The sequence below is a fragment of the Poecile atricapillus genome, chromosome 1 (assembly GCF_030490865.1).
Source record: "Poecile atricapillus isolate bPoeAtr1 chromosome 1, bPoeAtr1.hap1, whole genome shotgun sequence".
Classification (NCBI taxonomy): domain Eukaryota; kingdom Metazoa; phylum Chordata; class Aves; order Passeriformes; family Paridae; genus Poecile; species Poecile atricapillus.
The window spans coordinates 130,474,618-130,486,650 of NC_081249.1; the positions used below are offsets into that span (position 1 = coordinate 130,474,618).

Consider the following 12,033-nt stretch of genomic DNA (forward strand, 5'->3'; position numbering starts at 1 on the left):
ATAAGTGCAGTTGAAACTACTGTGGAGTGTCTTGGCATGAATTTTTAATCATGTAGCATACACGATACAGTATTTTCTATATGCTTTTTTCTAAGGTGTCAGTGTACAATTTTAAAGAGGCAGGGCCTCTAACTGGTAAGGAAGATATCTCTATATTTATATATATTTAGAAGGCAGGATGCATCTTATGATATCTTCATTTTGCCTGTTAGCTGTATTAGCACTTTGAGCTGATTCATCATAAAATACTGAGAATACATTTACAAAAGTTTGATGCTAAATTCCATGTAACAAACTGCTTGACTTCAGACAAAGAGTGCAAATTTGATACTGAACTGTGGGACATTTTTAACTCAGCTACTAAATCATTGCTATTGGAAGCACCATAGGGTGCTTTCTGGGGTTACAGAAATGTTAAGAAAACCAAGAAAAAAACCATCAATTAAGACTTAAATTATACATTATGACAAGTGTCTTACTGAATGTTTTGCTATCCATGCTCTTTTAAACAGTTCCTATTAATAACGTCTTGTTTTATAGGTTAAACATATTTCTGAAGATCCACCGTGTAAATGCCCTAATAAGTTCTGTGTGGAACGTCTTTCACAGGGAAGATACAGAGTTGGAGAGAAGATCCTTTTTATAAGGGTAAAGATTTTATTTTCACTTTTTTATTTTTACTTTGTTTTTACTTCACTGCTACCTTCCACTTTGAAAATTACTTCACTGATTAACAGGAAAAAATATTTTCTGGTTAACCAGAACTGACTCATTTTATGACACAACTGGAGAATAAATAACCTACGGTGTGTCAACTGACTCAAGGAATTACTAGTATGTGATAAATATCCTTCTGACTTTATGTCATTGAATTTGCTCTCTCTTGAATCAATTGCAACCAAAAGAAAAGTCTTCAGAAATGGACCTGGTGATTCTCAGTTTGTCTTGAAAGAATATCCACTGCATTAAAACAAATTTTCTTCTACTCTGTTTTGACTGATATTGTTTAACAGGTCAGGAAACAGATCAGAGGCTTCATGATCATTGAATTGCCTGGTCATGACTAAGATACATTGGTAAAGCAGCATGAGCAAACCATTAAGATCCATGGTACTAAATTTGATTAACAGATATTTCCAAGCCCAGAGCTGTATTTCAGACTTTGTTTGTAGAGTATTAACTCCCATAGCACAAAGTTAATCAGTATCAATATTTGCTAATATTATATGGCTGAATTTATCGCATCTATACTTTCAAAGCTTAATTCTTCTGATCCACTTAATCTTCTTTATATATGTCTATGGTAATAATAATTGAAAATATGCTAATCTTATTATGTAGTTGTATGTTAAGAATCTGATTCATACTACTCTCCATCTTCCTCTCCACATGTACAACTCTTGAATATTGACTTGACAAAATGATGGGTCTTGCTCTCAAATAACTGTTATCCCTATTTTGCTAAAGACACATAACTGTGACCTGATAAAACTGAGAACTTGTAAACAGAAGAAGTCAGAGGGACTCCTTCTTATCTGCAGAAGTCAAGTTCAACAAAATACCAGAGTGCTTATTCATTCATAAATTTCTGCTTAATTTAACTTACAGTGAAGTCAATGAAGCCAGGTAAGGATTTGGGTTTTCTCAGGAGTGGTAAGTTGGGAACATGTATAAGTACTGTGCTGAATAAGTATTAAGAACTCCTAATGAATTCAGTTATAGGTCATAAAGAAGAAGAAATAAGGGATTTGTTAAATCTCACAGATAGTTTGAGATTTAACATGCTAGTATAAAGGATTAATAGCTTTTCTGGTTTGTAGCCAGTGAGACTTTTCTTTAAATTCTGCAGTATATTTAGGTAATAGCTTTATTACTAGTTTCAAACCACTTTGAAAAAGGTAATGGTTATTAACCAAAGACCTCAGAAATCTGGCACAGTTTAACATCTACGTTTTTACCTTTTAGTTTTCATTTTAAAAACAGTATCAAAATTTTTTTAATCTTTTAGTTTTAAGAAACTTGAATTCTGCGAAAATAGTGAGTGTCAAATTTCCTTTTGCTGTTTTTTTTAGTTATGCAGTCTAGTCCAAGCCACATTTCATTCCAAATTTGCAAACAAAACATCCTTTTCATATCACACTTCTGCATTCCATGTTGAATTTTGAAAAAAAATAACAGTAATATAGATTAGGTATTAAACAGCAGTATTAAAGACCATTCCTAGAAAACTCGTATCTGTGGAAACTTGCCATGCGTTTCAGTGGGAATAAGTTCATGTTCCTAGGTTTTAGAAGTCAGTTGTCTTTTGGTTTAGGTTAGTTTGAACTTCATTTCGGAGCACTTCACTGGATCACAGTGAGTTTTTACTCTTCAGTCTACATGTTCATGTGTATATAACTAGATTTCTTAGCCTTTCTTTGGAATCCTTTGGACACTTGTGAAAAAGCACATTGAAGATGTGTAGCTGATTTTTAATTTTACTGGTATTTGACACCCTGTTTGATGGCACTGAGGTAGTTTCTCCTATGCTGTATATTCTTTACACAGCATGACACAGTCAAGTACATGCCATTTTTACAGCCCAGTGTGTTCCAGTTGAATTGAGATCAACTCTTTTGTTGTTTTAAGATGTCTTAGTATATCCACTACTGTATTAGCCTATTAGCTTTTTCCAGTAACCACTATAGAATTTAAAACCTCTGTCATTTCAGTGATGCTACAAGTATGCCATGTGGTAGGAGTTAAAACCTATTAATTGATTGTTAAGATTATTTTTTCAGAACTTATTTAATAATATAAAATTAATATATAATATCTGTAATTATTTTTCTAGTTCTGCAATTCTGTTAGGGAAAAAACCCAAAACCAACATACAAACCAGAGGAGAAAGTGTCCCCAGTTCCTCTTTTTATTAATTTATGTCTATATATGACATAAGTGAAGAAGGAACAGCAAAGTAAAGTAAAACATGGCAGAGCATAGATTTCATGCAAAAAAATCACAGAAACACGTCTCAATTTAAAGTAATTCTAAGGAAAGGAAATCCTTTGGAATATGTAGCAAAAAGCGCAGGGGTAATGGTCCAATTAAAATTTTTTAACATTGGAAAATATTTAAATTCCTAATAGAAATTTTAAATACGTGAATTAAAGGAAATTATTAAACTTCATTAAAACATTCAGAGACTTAAATCTCCTGATAAAATTGCATGCCCCAAAAGCAGGTTTTTATGCATGAAGTGGTTCCATAATGCATAAACTGAATATGATTAACATATGATTAACATTTAGCTTAGATGCTAAATATTTTTTTTCAATAAAAATATATCTGCTTGTAGATTGTCTTTCTTTCCTTCCTTCCAAATAGGAATGTTTCTAAATTCCACTTACACAGAAAAGATGGATGACATGTTTTATAGTAAAGGATAATATTAATAATTTGAAATAAATGACCATCTTATTTAAAACTTGTAATTGGTTTACAATTAGTGAGATGTGTGCAACATACAACAAATCATTTGCCTTTTCACTCTCCTACCATCCTACCATTATGCTTTAGTCTTTCAAAATGGAACTGAGTAAGTCTGTTTTTAAAAATAAGGAATAACAGGTCATGGAAACTTGTACAAATGCTTGGTTTACAAATTAGGAAAAAGAGTCACAGAGTTTGAAGTGCTTGCTTCTTGCAGAAGGCAGCAAAGTAGTTATTAAGAGAGATTTTTATAGTAAGAAATGTCAGTCATACCTTTAAAAAAGTACTTTTTTAACAGTTTCAGTGACAAGAATTATGTTTTCAAGTTACCTCATGTTGCATTGTGTATGCATTAGTATGAAGATTTTGCACAAACTAACCAGTGTCTCTCAGAAAGATCTGTCGTTTTGGTCCATATCCATGATAACATTCAAATTGTTGGGAAATTATCTTTAGTGCAACTGGAGTCACATTAGATGATATAATGGGTCCTGGTTGTAAAGCTTCTGATTTTTCCTGTGACATATAGATTTTCTTTATCTTGCAGACCAGTTGATAAGTATGTGATTGCTCTTAAATGCTCATGTAACATTATTTTGCTATAGTAATAATAAAATGTTTATTTAATACTTTCTTCTAAATCCCAGGAAAGGAATGTTCTTTACTGCTACATAACCTGTGTAGAAACTTTCTTTTCAGATTCACTAACACAATATATGTGTAATATATAGAATAGAATATATAGAAAAATCACTCTGCAGACAGTCTAGTATGCACTATTGCCTCTTTCTGGTGAGAAAAATTTACTTGTGTATAAATACATAAGTATATTTTACTCCAAACCATCCAGATAAGGATGATGTACCATATACTATATAAGAACTGGAAATAAGGAGAAATAGAAAGCAGATTGATTATACAGATCACAAGACTCAAATGCTTTGTTCTGCCTTTCCAATTCAAATGCAAAAGTTTACTCACAGCTTTTGCTTGGTGTGCTTCTGTCTTTTGTTTTTCCTTCAGCATCATCTTCCTAGCTTTTATTGTCTTCCTTATTCCAAAGATTTTTACAGTTCTGCTTTTCCCAGGCCTCTTCACTTCCAATCTGCAAAAGAGTTTGTTTTTAGTAATGAAAAGCCTTTCCTAAGTTTTATCCATAAGAAATAACTTTTCAGGGTGTTTAAAACATCAAAATCATGGGCAGATCAGGAGTTTTAATTAACCTAACTCCAAAGGAGATATAGTGGGAAGCCTGGGAACTTGTGAATTCTGAAAACAACTTGGGCCTCAGGGCAGCAACAGTCATTCGTCTCTTTGGGTTTCTAATCTCAGCCTTCTTGTGTTTGTAGACAACTACAGTAATTCTCAACTTGAGACTGCAAAACACCTGGGGAAAGGCATGTCTGAAGTCCAGCCCTGGTTTATACCCAGATAAAAGGTTTTGGAGATCTTTCAGCTGGACACATCTTTACTCTGTGCCAATTCCTCTCCAATAGCTTTGCAATCACAGAATAGATGACATTTCAGTCTGGTGCTACTGAAGGTGGAATTCTTCTCAACCTTCTCAGGGGCAGTAAAATTCATTCCACAAGACTCAAAAATTCTTGGGCAAACAGTGATACTGAACGTGTCAGTGGAGTGGCTGGAGTTGAGTGTTGCCTATAAAACTGTCAGGAAATCTGTTTTATTCTATACTCCATTGTTAATCTGTTGACATTGGGCAGAACCCTGCTTGCCTCAGCTTAAGTTGCAGCTTGGTTGTTCTTTTAGTTACCCCTTCTCTCCTGACTCTTCCTTTATTATTTATTTTTTCCCCTTCCTGCCTTCAGCTTTTCTTATTTGAGACTAGGTGCCTCTATGGAACCAGAAGCCCATGGACATCTCTCTCTTCACTCTGTTCCTGTTTTTGCACTGAAAAAAAAAGTAGCTAGAGCTCCACTATCTGGTCCTTTGAAGAATTGTCATTTCTAGTTAAATAGTTGACTGACTTTCACTGAGGATTATTGTTAGAGTCGAGATACAGTGTGTGCCCTTGTTTCTGATACTTAGTTTTAAGATCCAGAAAAACACTGAATTTCATATAACATGAAATTCATGAGCATGTTTGCATGGTGATACATGGAAACAAATGTTAAAATTAGATAGAAAAAGTTAAAAGTGTGTGTAGATTAGAAAATTTTCTTAAGTCACTGGGTTAGTTTGGAGAACAAGAGACAAGATGGAGGATTTAGGGTGTTGTCTCTTGTCCCTTCTTCTTTCTTCTTCATGTTCTTCTCCTAGAAGTTTTTGAGTAAGAGTAAGTGATTAAACAAAAAATGCCGCAGTGCAGCACATAGGTAAAGGGTCATTGGGTCATTAAGAAAAATAATATGCATGTCTATTGTTAATTGAGTAAAAATAGGTATAAAGATAAAAATACTGCGTACTTCGGGGCCATTTTGTGCATCAGACATGAAGTGTGCCACAAGGCCTTGTTTGTACCATCAGAAGAAAGAAATGTACCAGATTACAAAGATTAACTTTGTGTAAGCAGCCTAGAAAGACCTATCAAGTTTTGTGATGACCTTTTAATAAACACGAAAAACAAGATTCTAATGAACTTGGGAGTTCTTCAAATCATAAGAACTGAGATAAGCAGGGCTCCCCACGAGGGAGGATCCCAAAAGAATTCAGCCCAAAGAAAGCTGAGAAATCCAAGAAGAAAAAGAAAAATACAGAAGAAATGAAGCAGAATCAGAGAAACAGAAAAAAGATTTTTTAGAGAAAAGTTACAGTTATCCAAATCCATAAAGTATGAGAAATTAAATACATATTTGTTTTCCCCTCTTGATTTAATTTTCTACCTTATTTCACCAACATACTGCATTTGTGCAGCCATTGATGTTAATTTAGTGTCTAAAACTTTGAAAGGACTAATCAGAAACTTCTTTACCAAAAAATCCCTTTGTAAGTCAAATTATTAGCTCTGAATTTATTGGAAAACTGTTGAAGTTATTCCTTTTTACTTTCACCCAAGTTCTTGTTATATTTGGTGGAAATTTTTTTTACAGAATATATCTTTGATGCAATATTCAGATTCAGTGGAACTGACAGGCTGTGCAATAACTCTGCAGTTTTCCTCGCTAGCTTAGTCTTGTTTGCCTCAGTGACCTCCTTCTGTGGACAATCAAATACCATGTCTTCTTTAATTCCCAGAATTAAATTAATGCATTATTGTACAATGAGAAATCCAATTGGAGATAAGAAAAAATTTTAGCAGATCATATTGTGCTTTTTTTAGGGTGTAATGCATCTTCGAGAAATGTAATATTCTAGTTCTTGAAATGACTAATACACCTGTGGTAATTTTCTGTCATAGTATTTATAATTTAGGCTTCTAGAACTGAAGTTACAAGAATATTACATTACCTGAAATTAGTAGAAAGAGAATTCTCCTGAGGAGGAGGCTAGGGTAGAGTACTCTGAAGCTTTATGTCTAAAAGCATCACCCTAAAATTCAGCTGATTTTCATAGCAACAGATAAAGTTGGCAAAGCAACACATTCCTCAGGTGCCTGAGTTTCCTCTCTGGCAGGAATAAACTAGGGTAATATTACACTGCACACCAGCATTGGAAGTGTTATCTGTGTGGTAATTAATTGTACAAAAAATTGTCAATACTTTAAAGGTAAAGATAAGTACAAAGCTAGAAAAATAGGTATTACTGATCTCATTATTTTAGATTTTTTTTCCCTCAATACCAAGAATATAAAAATACACCAAATTATATAATTCCCCTCCTCTCCTTTTTTCCCCTCCCTTACTCCTTTATATAAAACATACTGGACCAGCATCTCCACAGCTAGGAGCATATATAGACTGCTACTCATGTCCACCATTAATCTACAGACAATTTTCAAAACAGAATGACCTTTATTTGTAGTGTATTGTTGAGAACTAAGGATTGGGTCCCATAAGTTTATACTGAAAATTTTAATGGGGGAAAGTATTTCCTGTCTCTCAGTTATTTTCTTGTGTTTCTGTTAAATAGATTAATCATTTTCTAGGAATCCATTTGACATTTAGTAGACAATAATATATTCTACAGTAATGATGAGACAGCAGCATGTGCTTGCAATTTAGAAAACACTTTAGTAAACCTGATGCTTTAGAAATGAATATACTGCTATTTGTAGTGTTGCTGTTAAAGGATGGCACTGAGCTTTACATTTCTTTAAACTTCTTTGACTAGATATGAGACTAATGGGAATTAGATTTAACAGAGTCAAGGTAAGTACATGTGTCTTTTGTAGAAGAATGCTAAAATATTTTTTAGGGTGAATTTAAGTTAATATTATTCTCTGTAGGTTTAGATAATTACTATACAATGCTAATTGAAAAGGAAAAAAACCCACCTGATTCTTTATGATATACATTGTGTACAGTATACTTTTATACTGTAAGCATAACTCATGCTGCCATCTGGAGAAAGGAGCAAATGTGGTGGCATCCATTAACCAGAGCTTCTGCACTGTTTATAAGGGATTGTCATTGGACATTTAGGATTCAGGCATAAAAATGCATTGATTATCTATTGTCATATTCCTTAGCTTTAGTGTAATACTCTTAGAGAAATCTTAGCCTACATGAGAGAATTTCCAGTTGGGCTTTGTATCTTGACTCAGGAATAATAGTTCTGGCCACAATTTAACAAAAATGGTATGTAGGCTTTTAAAATATTTAATACTATGTGGTTTTACCTTTCTATTTCTAAAATAACAGGAGAAACTTAGAGTGCATTTAAAAAAATGTTTTATTTCTCTGTCATTCCCTTGTCAGTGTGAAAGCAATTTTTTCCTCTTGTTATATCCAGTTACACTTTCTAAGCATTTGTGTTGTTCACCAAAAGCTGTATCTACTAAGCTTCACTGCGCAACATGCATGTAAAGGCATAAAGTACTTTTTGCAAGAAATTAACACAGCAGGATTTTATCCCATGTGTTTAATGATGACTTTGTCCTCTGTGACACCTTCTAGTTCTGACCAGAGGAGAAGTAGTAAATATTTCCAAATCCTTTCTCATGTTGAAATACAGAACATTGTTTTTTAATGAGAGTAGTCATGATTTGCATGGCAGAGAATTTATCAACTAGTCTGTTCCACGAGGATCTTGTCTTTCCTAGCAGATGTTGTCGGATGCCCACTCTTTCTAGAGAGGTGGGGGAAGTTGAATTTTTGTTTTTGATTTTTATTCTCTTAAAAAGTTGTTTTGGTTTGTTTGGTTTTTTTTAGAATCAGAGGGATGCCTTCATCTCACCTCCAGGGTCCATTCAGTGGGGAGGAGCAAGAAATTCCTCTCTATTTTCTATGATGATGAATTGGATTGATAATTAAACTACAGAGTTATATAGCATTTTATATTATTTATCTTTCAGATTAAAAATGTAAAAAATTGTCAATTTGATATATTCTTCGTTATAAATTGTGGGGATGTTTTCTACATTGATTTATTAAGATTCTATTTTGAGATGTTATATTCCAACTTTAAAAGAAAAAAAAACCCAAACAAAACTTTAGCTACATCTGTGTCAGTCAGTAGGAATAGATTTATCTTTCAAAAAGTAAAAAGAATTATTTAACAAGAAACTCTCATGGCAGCAAAGGAATAAAACAATGAAACCTTCATCCATAACAGCTACATCCTTTTAATTATTTATTAGTCTACGAGCCAAAGCCTAGGAAACAGTCATGATAAAATCAGTGTATCTCTCTCATATTGCAGCAACATAGAAATAATACTCTTAGGTTATACTGAATAATGCTTTTTCAGTGCAGATTTTTTGATTTTTGTCTAACTACAAGATAAAAAAAATTCCTTTTAAATATAATTTGCTTTTAAAACTTTAGGATAGTATTAATAGCTGGTTTTAGGTCATAATTTAAATTCCATTTGTAAATAATTAAAGAAAAATGACTGTCAAATATTCTTGCCTACATTAAGGTAGAATTAAGGAAAGAGGTTTTAAGGTTAAGTGCACTCAAATTTGATTATATATGTTATTCTAATATAATGACAACTTGCCCTTGAAGCTATTTGTGCAGAACTATATAAAGTTTAGTTAATGATCAAAATACACAAACAGATTAAAATACAGGTTTTAGTAGTTCTGCACAGGTACCTGAATGATCCTAGACTAGTGTGTATTAGTTACTGTTTCTGCTTCTTGAGCTGGTCACCTCCTTGTATATCACGAAGGGAAATAGTTGTATCAAGTGACCACGCCTGTTCACATGGGACCAGAATTATGCTTCCATAGCACCTCAATCAGCAGAAATCACAAATGCCCAACAAAGGTCACCATTTGATCCTGAATTTCTTTTCTTTGATTTTGTTTATTTTCTTCTTGACATTAGAAGTTTGAGTCCAAGACCACTTATATGCTTTGTGCATCAAATAATGAATTTTCACTGAAGTTTGCTGTGTAGTTTCTCTTCTTTAGCAAAAGAACATTAAGAAAACTATTACTGCATTTTTCCCTTGATGAAAAGTTTATTCATTATCACATGAATGCTGCAGAGTAAGTACCAACTTAGAGATGGGTTCAAGTTGTTAGAAATACCCTGAAGTCAGAGGTAGCCCACACAAGCCAAGGGATAAAACTTCTATCCTAATATGGAATTTAGAGTTAAAACTGAATATGCAGTTTCCATTATTTATCCCCTTCTGAAAAAGACGTAGTTCAACATACTTCCAGAAACGCTTTTTTTGTGATTGTCTTCTAGTAATGAAGTATTTCATGGGGGGTTAGCTGTACATGCAAATAAACTTTCCCTTGTATTTTGATTTTTTAAATGATGAATACTCAGATTTCTAAAACTTTTTTACTACTTTTTTTTAACAATTTGTTTTACAAATCTCATTGAGATCTAACAGATGTAAGACTGCTCTGACACTTAAACACTGTTTTGCCTGTTTTAGTGGAAGTTTAGGAGCGCTCCTTGTACTCTTTTTGTTGTCACTGATTTTTGAAACTCAGAACAAAACAAGAATATATTGCTATAAGGAAGTTTTAAACACAGAAAACATTTTGTTTGCCAAAGGTTAGTAAGCTTGGGAGACAGAGTCAACTGTTATCTTAAGTGTATTTACCAAAACCCAGCAACTACTAAACTGAAGACCAGCTATAGATTGCTCACCAAGTCGTAAATCAGCATCACTTGATACAGATTGCTTTATGGTATGCTATCATGAGTGCTTTCAACTCATCAGAAATGAATTTATATTAAGGTTTAAAACACAGCTCCAGCTCCTCATCGCCCCCACCCCCCCCCCGGCAATTCCACATGCCAGGACACTAGAATTGTCCTGTTTTATTAAGATAGTATTTCAATCATGGCAACAGATGCTGAAGTGCTTTGGTTGTTATAAACACTATTTAAATGAATATATGCTATGGAATTTATTAGATATTTTACTAGATATTTTAGGTTTTGCAGTTCTAAGAATACACCTCTTCTCTGACCAACTAGTTGCAACTGTGTCTGAAGCTTTTAAAATTTAGAAGAGAGCCAGAACTGTTGCCCAAAACATGCCATGTTAGGTTGTGATTGATTTGTAAATAATACTGAAATTAATTAAAAATTAAGTAATTTTTAAATCTGCATTAAGTTTTTATCATACATAGAATGATAGAATGGTTTGGGTTTGGGTTTGGTTTGGTTTGGTTTGGTTTGGTTTGGACCCTTAGAGGTCATCTAGTTCAACCCCCTCCTGTAAGCAGGGTTATCTTCAACTAGACCACGTTGCTCACCTGTCCAACATGGCCTTGAATGTTTCCAGGGATGGGACATCCACAACCTCTCTGGGAAACCTGTGCCATGGCTTCACCACCCTCGTTGTAAAACACTTCTTCCTTATATCTAATCTAAATCAACTCTCTCATCAGTTTAAAACCATTACTCCTTGCCCTATCTTGTCACAACACAGCATAAGGAAAATTGCTGTTTCCTCTGCTGTGTTTACTGCCTTTAACAGTCTTGCTTTTCTCATATAATCTTTAACATATTACCACGTTAGCTTAACATGAACTTTATTGTATTAAAGAGTAATTATTTATTCATAAGGAGACATGTTTATAACCATTTGGCAAGCGCATAACCATGATAATTTCCTGTCTCATTTCACGTAAGTTTTAATAATCTCAAAGACTTTTTAAATATAAAGGAAATGGGTCTCTGCTGCTGTGTCAAAGTTTTTCATGTGTTAGACTGCCTGTAAAGAAACTGGTTTCTACCTCATTTGTGTTCTTCCCCTGCAACCCACCCCCATCTTAAATGCTTCCTTTTCCTGAATTTTTAATTTTTATTATTCCTTTTGAATGAAGAGCTCAAGGAATATTTGATCGCTACACTCTGAATTTCGATCTGGAACCCAGATACAATTTTGAATCATTCCATTAGAATAGCAATGGATATGTGCTGGTGCAAGTGGTTCTGGTGTGACAGGAAGATTCAAAGACAGGTGTACCGAGGGCCTTTTGGATTGGCAACTCCTGGCCTCCTGGCCCTGTTCTACTAGTGTGAT

At 33.7% G+C, this 12,033-nt stretch overlaps 1 protein-coding gene across 1 annotated transcript in view; it reads left to right on the plus strand.

The window, feature by feature from the left end:
* The window catches only part of GAS2 (growth arrest specific 2), a 96,486-nt gene that overhangs the window by 49,334 nt on the left and 35,119 nt on the right, over nucleotides 1-12,033 (plus strand). The window contains exon 7 of the mRNA XM_058856544.1: nucleotides 541-648. Coding sequence (XP_058712527.1) covers nucleotides 541-648 — 108 coding nt within the window. The remainder of the gene's footprint in view (nucleotides 1-540; nucleotides 649-12,033) is intronic.